Source organism: Dasypus novemcinctus, chromosome 5 (genome assembly GCF_030445035.2).
Source record: "Dasypus novemcinctus isolate mDasNov1 chromosome 5, mDasNov1.1.hap2, whole genome shotgun sequence".
Lineage (NCBI taxonomy): Eukaryota > Metazoa > Chordata > Mammalia > Cingulata > Dasypodidae > Dasypus > Dasypus novemcinctus.
Window position 1 is genome coordinate 87762237 of NC_080677.1, and position 16683 is coordinate 87778919.

General features: G+C 41.5%; 2 protein-coding genes across 9 annotated transcripts in view; one reads left to right on the plus strand and one right to left on the minus strand.

Annotated features, from left to right (window-relative positions):
* Positions 1–9982, minus strand: part of DOCK4 (dedicator of cytokinesis 4) — a 516333-nt gene extending 506351 nt beyond the window's left edge. For 4 of the 7 annotated variants that reach the window (XM_058297214.2, XM_058297212.2, XM_058297208.2 and 1 more), the window contains exon 1: positions 9539–9944. In XM_058297214.2, the coding sequence (XP_058153197.1) occupies positions 9539–9575 (37 nt within the window). In that variant the 5' untranslated portion in view covers positions 9576–9944. Of the gene's footprint in view, positions 1–9538 lie in introns of all 7 variants that reach the window. The other 3 variants (XM_058297210.1, XM_058297211.1, XM_058297213.1) reach the window with 3 other exon arrangements.
* Positions 9983–10146: 164 nt separating this feature from the next.
* ZNF277 (zinc finger protein 277) overlaps positions 10147–16683 on the plus strand; it is a 134377-nt gene continuing 127840 nt past the window's right edge. Inside the window, exon 1 of one of the 2 annotated variants that reach the window (XM_012526391.4) lies at positions 10147–10269. In XM_012526391.4, coding sequence (XP_012381845.2) covers positions 10179–10269 — 91 coding nt within the window. In that variant the 5' untranslated portion in view covers positions 10147–10178. The remainder of the gene's footprint in view (positions 10270–16683) is intronic. The other variant, XM_058297215.2, reaches the window with a different exon arrangement.

The following is a 16683-nucleotide window of genomic DNA, read 5'->3' on the forward strand; positions in this document are numbered from 1 at the left end:
ACAATGGGTCCATACCCAGAGGAATGGATTAACTTTAAGAACATGCTTTTCTGGGGACCATACAGTTTCAAACAACCACGGCATCTTTCAGGTCACTTAAGTCACTTTCTTAATGAAGGGATGCAGAGAGAAGCCACTTACTGGTTTTCTTTTTTTTTCTTTTTTCTAAAGATTTTTTTATTTATTTCTCTCCCCTCCCCCCCCAGTTGTCTGCTCTCTGTGTCCATTTGCTGTGTGTTCTTCTGTGTCCATTTATATTCTTTTCAGTGGCACCAAGAATCTGTGTCTCTTTTTGTTGCGTCATCTTGCTGCATCAGCTCTCTGTGTGCAGTGCCACTCTTGGGCAGGCTCTCCTTTTGCGCTGGGCGGCTCTCCTTACGGGGCGCACTCCTTGCATGTCGGGCTGCCTACGTGGGAACATCCCTGTGCGGCACGGCACTCCTTGCACGCATCAGCACTGTGCTTGGGCCAGCTCCACAGGGGTCAAGAACCTGCCATATGGTAGGCCAATGTTCTATCCATTGAGCCAAGTCCGCTCCCCCTACTGATTTTCTTAACCCAGTTCAATTTGCCTTGGGGAAATTCCTCCCAAATTTTGGCAATAGGCATTCTGTCAGACTTAATTTTTGGTATTATTAATGTTTGCCTTTTTTGTATATTTACTGGTATTTCAGTGCGAAGTTACAAAATGCTACATTAGGAGAAGGTTACCTAATGCCATCTTAAGCTAGGACCCGTTACTTCAAATCACATATTTTTCAGGAGTGCAAAGGTATAACTTTGAGAACTGTAAACTTGACCTAGTGGTTCCGAAGAAGTATTACATATTTACCATAACATGTCTCTACACACAAATATTTTGCTTTGGATATTTGAGCATCTTCCTCTTTTGCAATGTATGTATATACTTACATGCTGTTTAAGGGATATATAAATCTCATTTGCTGAAATAGTATTTGTGTATTGCGTTTCAACATTTTGTTGGGGAAATCCCATAAACATGCATAATCTAGCATGAGATATTTGTTTGGAAGAAACCTGTCACAGAAATAGAAATAACAAATGCCTTAGTCAGGCCACGCACTAGCGCAGGGGTTCTTAACCTTTTTTGTTTCAGGGCCCCTTTGCTAGTGAGGTAAAACCATGGCCCTCATATGAAGTCCACACTATACTGTGCATTACTTAAGAAATATATCACACCCACACTAACACATCCTCACAAGAATGTTTTTTTTAATTTAAATTCAAGGTCACAGACCGCTTGTTAAAAACCCCTGCACTAGTGGGAAGACCGTAAAATTTACTTTAGTATCAACTGTACTACCAACAGCTAACATTTTTTGTTAGCATCCCCTGTATCCATATTAATAAAATGCTTCAAGATGACTGTTTGTTAGAAATGTTGGGTCTGTCATTTTAAAACTTAGAATAGAAGGGCAGATTGCATGATCAAAGTCAATATAATTAATAAAGTCTCACGGTGGTTCACCAAGTCATCCCACACAAAACAAATGGCTCAACCCAGAAACTCTCTCCTTTGCTCCTCAGCCACTTCCCACGAGATGTCCCCATAAAAATGTTCTACAGGTATGGCATTTTTGCTTACAAAAATTTCTCTTTTGTTAAATGGCATCTGTATTCACACAGTTGCCCAAGCCAGAAACCAGAAAGGCATCCTAAATATCTTGCTTTCCCTAACTCCTCACATCAGGTTAATTACCCAACAGGTCAATTACCATCTTCTAAATATTTCTCACATTTACCCATTTTTCACCATGCAAGGGACATTAACCTGGTTCATTTACTTATTTCTCACCTCAGTCATGAAAAAACCTCTCCACTCATTTTTATCTATCCCCTTTTATAAGCAACATCTGGGCTTTAATACTGCTAATATTTCCAACCAAAAGTCATTTTTAAAAAGGAATTTGCTGATAACCTCCATATCCTAATAAAAGGATTATTCACACCTGTGTGTTAACTGCATCTTCATCTACACATTTTTATATGGTTTCAATCATAGTTTATATTTACTTTGATTGCTTTTCTCACTTAACATTAGATGCCTGTAATATATTTTAGAAATACTGTTTTTATGAAATTATCTCATTTCCTGGTTGCATAATACTTTGATATGCTGTTAACCAAAACTGACTAAACTATTCCTGTGTGGGGCATTTATGTAGTTTCGTAAACAACAGGGCAATGAATAACTCTGTACATAAAGTATTTTGTTTCTTTTGATTTCTTTTTCATATTTACTTTGAGGAATGGGATTACTGATCCAAACTCCAGCTAGTGACTGTCATATTAGGCAATGAGGCATAGCGGCAAGAGGGCAGACTCTGTGCAAGCCTTCTTGTGTTTGAATCATAGATTTGACAGGTTACTTAACCTCTCTGTTTCAGTCTCCCATAAAATGTTTGAGTGAAACTTCCCTCATGGAGTTGTCATAAGGATTAACTGATAATACACGACAAGCTCTTAGGTCTGTGCCTAGCATGTAGGAAATGCTCTACAAATGTTATCTTATAAATTAGTTTCCATAAGGATATCAATTTTCAATACAACCACCAGGGTACTGCATATTAGTTTTATGGCAACCCTATTGCCAAAGGGCAGTAACACTTTTTTAGTGAAATTTATTTACTTAGTAGGTATCCAATAATACTTTAGCATACCTCTTTTTTTTTAAACATGCTGGAGAGTAGAATAGTCAGTTGTTCTTCAAGTGAATTTAAATTGCTTAAAAGACATGCTTGGGGAACTCTACTCCTTTACTCTTTAGTCTTACTCCAGCCAAATAAGCACACCAGATCAGTTTTTTAAGTTATACAAACTATCTTGTTCCTTCTAATAATGATCAGCAACATGAAAAAAAGGTAGAAGAGAATGGTAGGTGGTAATCCAAAATTGGCAATGTATGTCAGTGGACTTATTATAGTTATTCTCCTCTTCTCATGGCCGCAGAACTTTATCAAGGAAAATTATATGTAAGAGTCCAAAACTGGTCATTATGCAGTTGATCACAATCCTATCAAAAAGGTCCAAGTAGGAAGAAACTCATGAACTGAAAGAGAAATGTATACAGTGTAGCTAATGGCTTTGAACATTTGCTCCATCTTTCATAAGAAATATAATGTAAAAAGATAAACAAAATATGTGATTGTTAAAAAACCAACATCAACATCAACTGCATGCCAGTGTCATGAACGTTGACTAGAAACCCTTGACTGAGTTCCAGGCTAGCCTGTAGAACTAAGTGGCAACTAGGTGATGTTTTTCAAACTGTAGGTCAGGACCCATCAATGAGTCATTAAGTAAATTCAATGACCAGTATTTCTGTTTAAATGAAAAACAACAGAATATAGTATACATCACACTCATCATGGACAAGTATTGTTTCAGCTGTATGTGTTTGGCAGGGGTGGGGGGACAGGGTGTTTGTGTCTATTCTAAATCAGGGAAGTAAATGTATTTAATATGAACCATAGCCAAAAAAGATTAAATGGCACTAATGCAGAGTAAGTCACTTAACCTCTATGAAGCTGTTTCCTCATCTCTTAAATGGAAATTACCATTCCACTTTAAAAAAATTCCACACACAACATTTTTTCAACTATAAAATATTGTACAGAATATATTACAGTTACAGTATTTTGGTTGGGTTTCCTCGGAGTCTAATGTTGCTCTGACACATATGCCGGCAGCACAAAGTCCATATGTTAGGAGCTTGGACATACTGTATCAAAGATGATTCTGATAGATTTGCCATGTGGCCCTGCAATACCACTATTGGTTATATACCCAGAAGAACTGAAAGCAGTGACATGAACAGATACCTGCACACCAATGTTCACAGCGACATTATTCACAACTGCCAAAAGGTGGAAACAACTCAGGTGTACATCAATAGATGAATGGATAAACAAACTGTGTTCTATTCACAGGATGGAATATTATGCAGCTGTAAGAAGAAATGACGTCATAAAGTATATGACAACATGGATGAACCTGGAGGACATTATGTTGAGCAAAGCAAGCCAGATACAAAAGGACAAATACTATATGACTGCATTACTATGAACCAAATATATTGTGTAACATATCGTATGACTAAAAAAAAAAATGTATAGGTATCCAGTATATTTAATTGAGATATGTGTATTTTTATTCAACTGTATTTTCTTTTTAGTTTTTAACTGTTCATATTTTCAATTATTAAATGTACAAAATAAAGTTTAAAAAAAAAGATGATTCTGAAAGTAGTCTCTTTTTGGTAAGGAGTAGAGCCAGAGACAGGAAAATCTAAGGTTTCTTGAAAATTTTATAATCTCCTTTGTATATCCCATATAAACACTATCTGCTAAATCCAAGACCAGAGAGAAAGGATAGCTTCTCTCTGTTACTGTGGGACCTTGTGAAAGCATTACCACTTAGGGGAATGACTAAAAGAGGGAAACATCTTTATAGGCTTTTCCCACAGGATGCCAGATCAAGGACATCAGTTGCCATCCCATTGTCTATACAGCCCTTTAACGGTATTTTACTTGGAGAAATAAATCACTCCTCTTCTCTTACACTTAAAGTTTAGAATCCTGTGCCAGGCTCTAAATGCCACAAACAATTCCAAGAAGCATGTCATTATTTGGCTCCTCACATTATCTACACTCATCATGGTAGCACAAACAGGAAACACTTTAAGAAACTGTTAGCTAGGAAATGGAAAATAGCTAAAAGGAAAGGTCCACTCTCAAAATTCTCTTCCACACAGCTACCATTACAGAGCCCTTCTGAACGGAAGTCCATTCTAATGATCCTGTATAAGAGAAGGTACCACTTTCCCTAAAAGCGAAGGTGTTTTCAAAAGGAACATGATTCCTACTCAGATGAATTAAAAAATCAGTTCAAGAGATGTGAAGAACGGGAACACTCATGAGGGCTAAGTGATACTAGTATTATAATACTTGCTTTCTAAAATGACACTTGTGGGAAGCTGATGTGGCTCAAATGAATGGGCTCCCGTCTATCATATGGGAGGCCCCAAGTTCGATTCCCAGGGTCTCCTGGTGAAGGCGGCTGGCGACCCATGCCGCGGAGAGCTGGTGCAGCAAGATGATGCAACAAAGGAAGACGCAGAAGAAAGACAGTGAGAAACACAGCAGACCAGGGAGATGAGATGACTCAAGGAATTGAGTGCCTCTCTCCCATACCAGAGATCCCGGGTTGGGTTCCTGGTACCTCCTAAAAAAAAAAAAAAAAAAAAGAGCAAGATGAGAAGACAAGTAGACACAGAAGAACACTCAGCAAATGGACACAGAGTAGATAGCAAACACAAACAAGGGAGGGGAATAAAGGTTAAAATAAAATGACACTTGTGACCTTCAGATGAGCTTGTTCTGAGTTTTATTTCCAGTAAGGCTCGTGGAATTTTTGTACTAGTCAATCCAGCCCATTTTCTTCCAGCCAAGCTTAACCAGGCTCATACATGTAAAGCATCTGGCTGAGTATCTTAGACGCAGGAAGACTCACTGGCTCACCCGGAAACAGTGTGCATAAATGACAGTTAAACAAATGCATTTGGAAACATATTTTCAATGATCTTAATGTTCTCTGTGAATAATTCTGACCACTTTGGGGGGTAAGGGGGTGGATGACAGATGAGGGAATGCAGAAGGTAGTGATCATGAGGAAATCTGTGCAGAGGTGAACAAGAATGCTTTAGTCAATATCCATGGAACACCTACTGGAGAAAGGAATCATACAGATTGAGTAAATAAGCAATTATCACATCATTTCTGGCAGCTTGCCATATAGCTTTTGCTTACCTATGATCTGAGTTTAAAACTATGTGGCATGTGTGACAGCAAAAGTGTCTCTTTCATAGCAATCTGAACAATGGAGATGCTTTTCCATCCAAAGGACACATTAAGTTGGAAAAGCTCTACAGAATTAGCATTGGGAAAGACCTTTGATGTTATTTGACACAGAGGCTGGTGACCAGAGAGGTTAAGTGACTTACCTAACATAACTTACCTAACAACATAATGTAACACAGATGGCAGAAGTATCTAGATTAAGACCAAGAGTTAACTAGACTCTCCCAAGATACAAAACCATCTATGATTGTGCCTACTAACATGGTTTTAAAGACAGTAGCTTCAATGTGCTGGAGGTGCAGTTAATGTTGGGGTTTAAGATATATTTAGGGGATTTGAATCTCTGGACTGACAATGTGATAGCCAGATCCTGAGCCTCAACAGACTCCAGCACCTACAATCTGATTTATTGGACTTACCACACTCAGCTAAGATGGAGTTGAAGAAGGACAACCACCACACCATGGAGCCTAGAGTGATTACAACTGAAAATGGGAGGATTGCATTCAGCATCCAGGTGGAATCTGAGCCTCCTCTTGACATAGAGGTGCAATGGACACAACCAATCCAATGTCCACATAGAAGAGGTGGCATTGGATTGGGAAAAGTGGACATGGTGGCTGATGGGTATGGGGAAAGGCAGGAAGAGATGAGAGGTGGAGGCGTCTTCGGGACATGGAGCTGCCCTGGATGGTGCTTCAGAGGTAATCACCGGACATTGTAAATCCTCACAGGGCCCACTTGATGGAATAGAGGAGAGTATGGGCCATGATGTGAACCAATGTATATGAGGTGCAGAGGTGCCCAAAGATGTACTTACCAAATCCAATGGATGTGTCATGATGATGGGAACGAGTGTTGTTGGGGGGGGGAGAGGGGGGGTGGGGGGGTGGGGTTGAATGGGACCTCACATATATATTTTTAATGTAATATTATTACAAAGTCAATAAAAAATAAAAAAATTAAAAAAAAAAAAAGACAGTAGCTTCCCTATTTCTAAGGTCTGTAGATTTATCACTATACCTAATTTCCTAGAATCAGAACACCTAGGTATGTGATTGAGTATATATTGTTTTAAGATAATTTGATTAAATAGAGAAGATGGTGCCTATCTATCACAAGGGTCCAATCTCTATCTCTGATACATCTGACTACATGGATAAAATTTGTATCTATGTTTACAGCATGTTGCTTGAAATTTAAGCATAAATATATAGACACAATTATCCCATACATACATGATGGCAGATAAGAAGCATCACTGCAGAAATAAGCAATTTATACTGAAACTTTAGGTATTCCAAGCTACAAAAGCTGACTGATTTCAGAAAATGAGGAAAGTGAACTACTACTATACCTGATAGCAATCAAATATCTGTGCCCATGTGTTTATAAGGAATAGATAAGAAAAGCATATATACTAATCAAGGTTTTTTTTAAAAAAAACTAACTTGCAGCTTAGACGGCTACAAATAGTGCCCTCCATGGTGAAAAATAAAGTCCACACATAAGTATCCTAACAAAATTTTCTCAACACACACACACTCACAGCCTAACAGATGGATTCTAAAAAACAACTTCCATAAGCCAAATGCTCAAAAATTAATAAAAGATACTTAGCATTCCTGTACGTGTGATATTGTAAAAATGAGCACAGCAGCAACAATCCTGGGCAGAAGATCCCCCTCTGCTCTCTCTCTTACTCAACTTCCTTTTCCCAAATGTGTAGACCCTTCCATCTCCTCCCCAACTATGCAAACAAATCACAACCAGCAAAAAGCAAGGTGTCTGCTGCCGCCCAAAATACTTGACTGATAATATCTGGTTTGCCATTCCAGGAAATCCCAGAGTGGTTTTTAAGCCTCTGCCCACAGCTTGTAGAAAGGGGAGAGAAAAACTAATCAATACCAGCACCCCAGCTGTGACCTGGCACATAAAGAAATCAAGAAAATAAATCCTATCCACAATCTGTATAATTTAACACTTGGAAGAAAGGAACATCTAGGATTGATTCCAAGCAGGACAGAGTTGCCTGGATAGGTCTTGAGGCGATGCTGTCCAGTTCTTCACCAGTGCAGCAATGACAGTCTTGCCCTAACAAGGGTAGATCTACCCAAAACAGAGGAGGGTGAAGAGAAGGAAAATAACAACCACCCTGCATCTCCTCCTTGCTGGGAGAATGCCTAGGAAAGGCTTCCCTCAGACTTTTATGAGAGGGAAAACTGAAAGCCCTTTCCAAAGGCGGGTTCAGGACAAATTATTGTCCTGCTAACCCGGCACAATCCAGAATGGAAGGTAATGTAAAATACGGGATGACGCTGTTTAATCATACAGTCCTTCCACAGACCCCAAAGTCCTGTCCCCAGGAGAAGTTGAAAAAACAAATCCCCCGTGACTGACTCCCAGGACAGGCTTTCCAGATTTTTTTAATTGTAGGAAAGTGAATTTAAAACATAGGCAGATATCTTTACATGTCTAAATCACTAAATGTGCTCACCACCACTCCAAAAAAGTACACCAATGGGCAAGACAGGATATTAAAGGAAATAAAGATTGTTAGTAAAATGTATGTTTTCTCTGTTAGACCTTCTGGGAGGTTATAATTGCATTTGGCTGCTGCGGATTTGTCAGAGCCTGGCTTCTTAACAGTCACAACCCTAAAAGGAGTAACTGTCAAGGGGCAACCCAGCTGAAATCAAACAACAAAAACGGGAACTGTAATCGGCCTGAAATGGGAGGAGGGAAAGGAAGGGAGACTCCGGTATTCATCAGTCAACATTAATGTCCTTTGTTGTTCACCTTTGCACAGAACAGCGAGCGCTACTCTATTCCTTTTTCTCCGAACGCCAGGCGAGATAGACCCTTCCTAAAAGCTGTCTGCCTGCCTCGAAGACCCAGGCTTTCAGGGTCCCCTCACCATAATCACTCCACAGCCACTCTTATTCCTCAGCCAAAAGAGAGGCCAGAAGTAAAAACACCTCTGAAATATCCGTTCCTCTCCAAAGACAAGAGAGCCAAGCGGCGCAGATGTTGAAATTTACCAATCCATCCCCCCCCCCCCCCACCTCCAACACACACGCCCCCATAAACCCGGTATGGGAGGAAAGAATGGGGCTTGCTCTGGGCTTGGTCTGTCAGAGCGGCTCTTCTGAGGACTGTGCCACATTCACTCCCGGTACGCTGTCTGGAACCAGAGGAAAGGTTCTGCGCCTCCCTTCTGTTTTGGGGGTGCTCCCTCCGCCCGGTTGTTGTTGTCTCCATCCCCACCCCGCGAAATCGCTGCAGCCCACTGCCGTCTCCCCGCCGCTTGGAGAAGAAGCGAGAGGAGCGCCCTTCTTCCTGCTCTTCCAACTTGACACACACACACGCTCCGTCACCACTCCAAACTCCGCAGGCAGAGCCGGGAGCGCGCCAGCAGGCTCGCACGCTCCCCCGGCCGTCCGGGCGCTCCCGGAGCCGGCGCAGGGCGAGACCTCGGCAGGCGGCGCGGCGCGCACCTCCCGGCTCGAGGCTGGCTCTGCAAAGCCCGGGACCCGCTGCGCGAAGCCAGCATTAGGCATTTCCAGCCGGGCGGAACGAGAGGGGCGCGGGGGCAAGGACGCGAACGGCGCACCCGCTCCGGCCAGGGGAGAATAAAAGTTCGCCCCACGGAGACTCACCCACGCCGTATTTCTCGTGCTCCGTAGGTATCCACATGGCTAAGGAGGGTCACCGGGTCTTCAGGCTTTGTAATCCACGCACCCCTTCTCCGGCTCACAACAATGCACAGCGCGGGTGTAACGGCTGCAGCGCTGGAGCGCGGCGGCTCCGCGCGGGCTGCGGGCGCTGGGCAGGGTCTGCGCGCGCTGGGCAGGGTCTGCGCCGGAGGATCCCGAGCCCGGCGCTGACACCGCGCCGTCGAGACTGCGCCGCCCGCCGCTCTCCCGGCGGCGGCTGCTCACAGTCCTCCGACGCGCTCCCGTGGACCCGGCGGCGCAGTCATTGTTCTGATTCACTGAACTAAGCGAACACGCCGGAGCACTCTCGGGCGCACCCCCCGCCCGTGCCTCTTCCAGCCCTCCCTTCACAGCGCCCCCGGAGCACGCTGGGAATTGTAGTTCTCCGCCTCTCTCCCGGAAAGGGGCGTGGCGTTAGCGGTTGGGGCGGGATTAGGTTCCACTCACCGCCCCGAGCTTGACGGCGCGGCGTGGGCGGGAGAAAACGCAGCCCTGATAGGAAGTTCGTCTCGAGCTGCGTTTCCATTGGTGCTGGTCCGCCCCATCCCCGCCCAGCGACCCTCCCTTTCTCTTCAGCCGCGTAATGGCTGCCGGTAACACCCAGGGGGCTGCTGCGGGCGGGGAGGTGGACTGGAGTGGCAGCCGCGGCGGAGTTGGGAGTGTCCGTGATGACGGTGAGTTTGGTGCCCCTGCGGTGTGGATGGTTTGTCTTCCGTTTCTCTGCGTAGGAAAGCGGCCGGCCGCTGGGCTGACCCCCTGATCACTCCAGCTCTGCCACCTGGACGAGAGGGTGCCCCGGCGGGACCGGGATAGGGTAAGGGGCGTCTCCTGTCCTGAGAGGGCGGAGAAAAGGAGGTGGTGGAATCGCCTTCCCCGCCCCCGGGGAAGCTCCCCGGAATTCGCTGTTTCGAGCTCCGGGCTTTGCGCTCGCAGCAGAATGGGTGTGGGTCCCGTGCGCGGGATTAGCAGCAGCTCTTTTTCCTGTCCAGTACCCCGCCTCCGCTTTGGTTTGCTTGATTTGGCCTCGGGAGAAGTGTTTTAGTTGGATTTCGGCGGCTTTCCAGTAGCAAACTAATCACTGCTCGCTCCTGATTTGACCAGCCGCTGCCTGGAGTGGCCTCTGAAGGAAAACAGTGCGTGTCTCACAGCTTCCCCCATCCGCTCATTGACTGCCCTGGGTGTTCTCCAGAATTGTGTGTGAGCCTGGGAGATCTTCCCTTGCGGGGTCCTGAGAGAACGGGGAAAAGAAGTGGTTCTTTGCACTCTTGGCTTCAAGAAATGAAAGGGGTGATGACAGTCATCACAGAACCTTTGAGTCTGCTTGACTTTGAAGGTGTCCTCTGATCCATTTATCACTGTAAAGATCACAGACCAAAACTTTGTCTTTAGGAATACCAGTCCCATTCGTTTACCTTTAATCTGTCCCCTCCAGCTCGACTTTTGCTTTTGGTATATAATTTAGCACAGCAAGTTGTCTTTCTGATTGACAAGGTTTGGGGCTTAAATTTGGTTTTCTGTCCCTACTGAAGTTTTTGTTTCCTTCTTTCTTTGATTTTGCTTTCACGACATTTAGTCTTAAGTTTTCATCTCGGTCCACAGATAAAAGTGCACTTTCTTCCCACTTCCGCTCAGTGGAACTCCCCTACCTCTGAAATTATTCATTTCGGTTGCTCTGTGTTATGCTGAGTTAAATGTTAAATTTTATTCACCCCCTGTACAGTTAAAAATTGGGTTCCTTGTTACCCATTTTGGTTGGCCATACATCTGGCAAACTCTTATCTGATAGGTTTTCCAGATTCTGGAAATTCCTGAGGACTACTCATTTAAGATCTAAAGATGAAATCTTTGGTGAATTTATCTCACAGATTAACTAATAACTAAGAAAACTGGGCATGCCTTTCAAGAACATTGTAGAAAATCACTGGTTATTTTTAAATAATAAAAGTTTTCATTGTAAACATTTCAAACTGTTCAGAGGGGTATAAACTAAAAGTTTCTGCAACACATAGTGCCACTCTCAAAGTGTTAAGGGTTTCTGACATATTCCTATATGACATTCACTAGAATGGTTTTGATTTTTTTTAAAAGGAATCATTCTGTGTAGACTTAAAGATCTGCAGCTTGTTTTCTTTCAATAGTCTATCGTGGACACTCTTCCATATTAGTACATTTGCTGCTTCATTCTTCTTAAAGACTCTGCCCATCATGTTCCATAAAATGAATGTGCCATACTTTAACTCTTATTAATGAACATTTAGGTTGACTTTAGTTTTTCACTAATATTTCAGTGAACAGCTTTATATATTTGTCCTTGCCCACTGGTTCTTGAGGAGGAATTGCTGCGTCAAAGGGTATGCACCTTCAAAATTTTTGATACGTGCCAGATTTTCCTCTTAAAAAGTGTCTGCAAATATTACCACCAGTAGCTTAATATATGAGAGTACCCTCCCTCCCCACTCCCCACCAACTTTGCGGAAAACATTAATCCAAGACCCGTGCTTAAACGACTATTGGACTGAATTGAGCCACTGCTAGAAACCTTAATTTTAAGTTCAAATTGGTATTCGAAAATATTGAGCAGCTGTGAATTTGGGATATCTGTAAAATTTAAAAAAAAAAAAAAATTCTTCACCCTGGATCAGAACTGCCCAGTAATCTCACTGACGGTGTAGCTGTCAGTGGGAGACCTTAATGGTTGATTTTTATTTTATGTCTATAAGGTAAAGTTATAACTAACTGGACCCCTTAATATAATCTATTTATCATCCTATGACTTTATGCAAATTTTTTCAAAGCCTGCAAAGTGTGATATAAATTTAAGGTGGAGGTAATAATATTAAAAACATATTCATATTTTTGTTAGTGCTTAGATTATCATGTCTTTCTTTGTAAAATTACATGCCAGTTTAATTTCTAGAAAACTCTTGTTTGAGAGGTTTCCTTCTATTTCTAATTAAAATGTCAATCAGTGTGTTTAGTATCTTGGGACAAAGGGGACTAGGGAGTCATTTTATAGAAATTCTTGTAATCTACATGATCTCTGCTGAAATGAGCCCCTGTGTGGTATGCAGGCAGGTACAGCACCTTCACTGGGACCCCTGTATTGCCACACTTCCCATGACTCTGTCCCTCTCCTGCAAAGTCCCTGAACTGATTGGTTCTCAGTTCAAATCTTTCACAATACTGCTTTCCATACATAATGAAAATTAACTCGAATTTCATATTGTTCTCCTAAAATTAAGAACAGGAAAATTAAAAACAGGTAGTAACGTGTGGAGCTGGCCCATGTGCAGAGCTGATAAGCTCAAGGAGTGCCCTGCCATGCAGGGGTGTCCCCCGCGTAGAGGAGCCCCACGCACAAGGAGTGCGCCCCATAAGGAGAGTCGCCTAGCACAAAAGAAAGTGCAACCTGCCTAATAATGGCGCCACTCACATGGAGAGCTGACACAACAAGATGACGCAACAGAAAGAAACACAGATTCCAGGTGCTGCTGATAAGGATAGAAGCGGTCACAGAAGAACACACAGCGATTGGACACAGAGAGCAGACAGCTGGGGGGTGGGGGAGAGAAATAAATTAAAAAAATAAATCTTAAAAAAAAAAAAAAAGAACAGGTAGTAAATAGATTCAACCTCTTACAATGCCCAGTTGGGGTAGGGGGGATGGGGAACAGGTTGTCTTTTGCCGTTTTGAGTTAGATGTTAGTAAAATAACACATCTGTGGTTTATTAATTGACAGTGCCTTTAGGAGGTTTTTTTTGACTGAGATGATTTCTTCTGACAATGTTAACCTTTATCTCCATGTTATAATATGCTGATAGAGACAACTTTTTTTTGGCCAAATGCATGCCCAGTAGATGATGATCATGATAATGTTAATTTGAATTTATAGCGCTTTTCCTCTTGGGACCTTATTATCGCATTTGTGATGTCTCTAGAAGAAATGGAGGGTAGCAGGTGGTGTCAACTCTTCTTGCATTCCCTATTTCATTGAATGGCATCAAACATAAGCTAGAAGCCTAGGAAGCAGCCTTGATTCCTATCTTGCCCTTAGGTCCTGAATTTGATCAGTTACAGAGTCTTATTTTTCTGCACCTTTAATATCTTTTAAATCTGTTCCTTCTCTTTATCTCAACTCCAATTACCAGACAAAAGTGGGGTTCTTGCCCAGTGCGCTTTAAATGACCAATTCCTGAGACATCAGAGGTTCAAAGAGGAAAAGAGTTTATTGCCAGATCATAGCAAGGAGCAAACGCACTAATGACCTAAAATTGGTCTTCCCAAATTTGAGGAGTTTAGGGTTTTTATAGACAAACGGGGAAGGTGGAGTGGTTACCATCACATTAGCAAGTATATACAAGGATGAGCCTAGTTTAGAATAACCATAAACAAGGGCGAAACCAGCCTAGTGAGTATAAATAATTTGAGGTATTAATTTTTTACTATTCTATAACATACTAGAAAATCTAAGAAAAAGCATCTATATGACAATTCAGTAATAGTCATTTAATTCTTAACTCAGTTACACTGTCATCTATTTCTAAGCCTCACCACTGTTATCCACCACTGCCCTTTCTGTCCACCACCCTCAGCGCCCAGACTGTGCTCTTAAGGTCTATATCCATGTCATATTTGTTTCTGCCTGCCCAACCCTCTTGGCACACTGTCAGTGTTTAACAAATGTTTGACCAGACTGAATTTCAGCTGGACGATTGCAAAGCCTTCCTATTGATCTCTCTCTTGATTTTCCCTTCTTGATCTATATTATGAAACAATCCAGATTTTAAAGGATATTCGTGGCTTATCACTTCAGAGCTTTGTAACTCTAATGAACATATAATTAGGTCCAAATTCTCCATGTGGCATTTAAGGTCCTAGTCTACTTTTCCAGTTTTGTCCCTAGTTACCCCACTTCCCTTCCATATCTCCACTGTCACATTTACATTAGACTGTAGTTATCTGGCATCTTTGTCTGCCCTATAAACTATGAACTTCTGGAGAGCAAGAGATGTCTTATTTTACTTGCATACATCCATTGTTTAGCAGAGCTGCAAGTAGTAAGCTCTCTATAGTGGTTTAACAGTTAAAATCTGCTTAAAATTTATTCAAAGTACTTAAAATGAAGCTATTTTAAGCCAAGGAATTGAAGTAGAATAAAAAAACTAGATGTTTCATGTTTGTGAAAGTTATGCATACCAATTGGAAAATGCAGAAGACAATCTCCCAATGATATTCTGCCGGAAGTAATCATTGTTAGCATTTTAGCATAGTTTTCTAGTGTTCCTTTTTAATGGAGTTTTAATGTTGTTTAGATAATGATTAGATTTCTTAAAAGAATACTTCAGACCTGGCTTTTAGAACCTTGAACTATCATCTAATGACTTGCTCTATAGACCTTGAAATCTGGGTTTCATCATCTTTATGGCTATTTTCCAGATTTCCACAGGCTGTTATCTTATTTCCACAGACCAGCATTAAGTCCAGTCTCACATAGTTAGCATGACAGTGGAAAGGGGGCTAGACCCTATGCTGGAAAAAATATATTTAAATTTTAATTCTGATAATTAGTAGCTTTGTAACATTGGTAAGTTGTATGGACTGCCACATTTATGGAAATATAGATATAATACCTACCATGCATTACTGTGATTATTTCTTTGCAGTATATATTTGTGAAAGCCAGCGTATTTCCTGTTTTAAAATTGGATATCAGTAAATATTAGTTGATTTCAATGTAAAGATATGTCTAATGGAGCAATAAAACTGCCTGCTCTCTGATACTTTATTTGCTTAGGAAGCAATCTAAATTTCTGAATCACATGGTGTAACCCCGGGGGAGCTTAGGAATGTGTTGGTGGTAACTGCTTATAGTGCCTATGCATTTGTGGAATTTGGGGGTTGTCGGAGAATCTGCTAGTGCTAACTACTAGTATTGTAACTATGTGCTCTGAAAGCCATTTATATTATCTTCCTTATCCTTTCTCACGCCTACACAGTATTCCCCTCATGTCCAGCTTCCACCCCACACCAATGCTCAGAGTCAGCAAGAAGCTCAGGTGACCTTCAGAACACTGAAGAACAGAATATTGTTCCTTCAGAACATCCCTTTATTTTCCTGTAACACATGGGACCCAAGCTTGTAAGATATTAGTAGGAGATTATGTAATGATGCTGATGATACTGATGATGGTAACTAACATTTCCTGAGCTAACTTTTGTTGAGAAAGAACTGTGCCAGGCACTATTTCAAATGCTTGCAACAGGCTCTTACTAGCCCCTTTTTATTTGCAAATGAAGAAACTGATGCAAAGAGTAGCTTATGCACGTTCTACACAGTAAGTGAAAAAGGACTTTAACCTGTTCACAATTATTATAATGATGTCTCATAGTGACTAAATTCCACTGGATAAAGCCTGAAACAGACTTTCCTTAAACATAAATATGTTCTAAAACTAATGTGGCTATGGAAAGGAACAGTATAGTGAAAAGTATGCATTTGAAGTTGGGCTGACTTGGGATCAAATCGTGGTTACCTACCAGCCACAGATAAGTTTCTCATCTGTAAAATGAATATAATACCTGTCTTGCTGGGATATTGATTAGGTGAGATGAGAGGTATACAAGCCTCATCTTCAATAAATGGTTAAGTATTATTAAGTCATAGGTGTAGACACATCTTTGACATGTATGCCAGGGGTGGCACAGGTCGTGATTTTGAGTGCTATAATCTTGATATTTTCCACTTCAGGAGCAGGTATCTATTGAGGGATTTGGTCGATTTAGATAAATCAAGGCACTAAATTTATATAAACTTCTCATTGTGTTAAATAAACCTCCTCTTTATAAAAAAGAATAACTCTGCCACTGATAGCTCACACTTTTACATATGCTTCCACCTTGAAATACTGTGAATTTGATGTTGATCAGATTCATATAATTAAATCATGCTTTCTTTTTTTTTTTCCCCTCTGGCTATTCTTGCACAATTATTTATTTATTAAGCAGTTTTATTGAGATGTAAATACATATGATCTATCCAAAGTGTATAATTGATGGCTTTTAGTATAATCATAATGTTGTGCTTTCA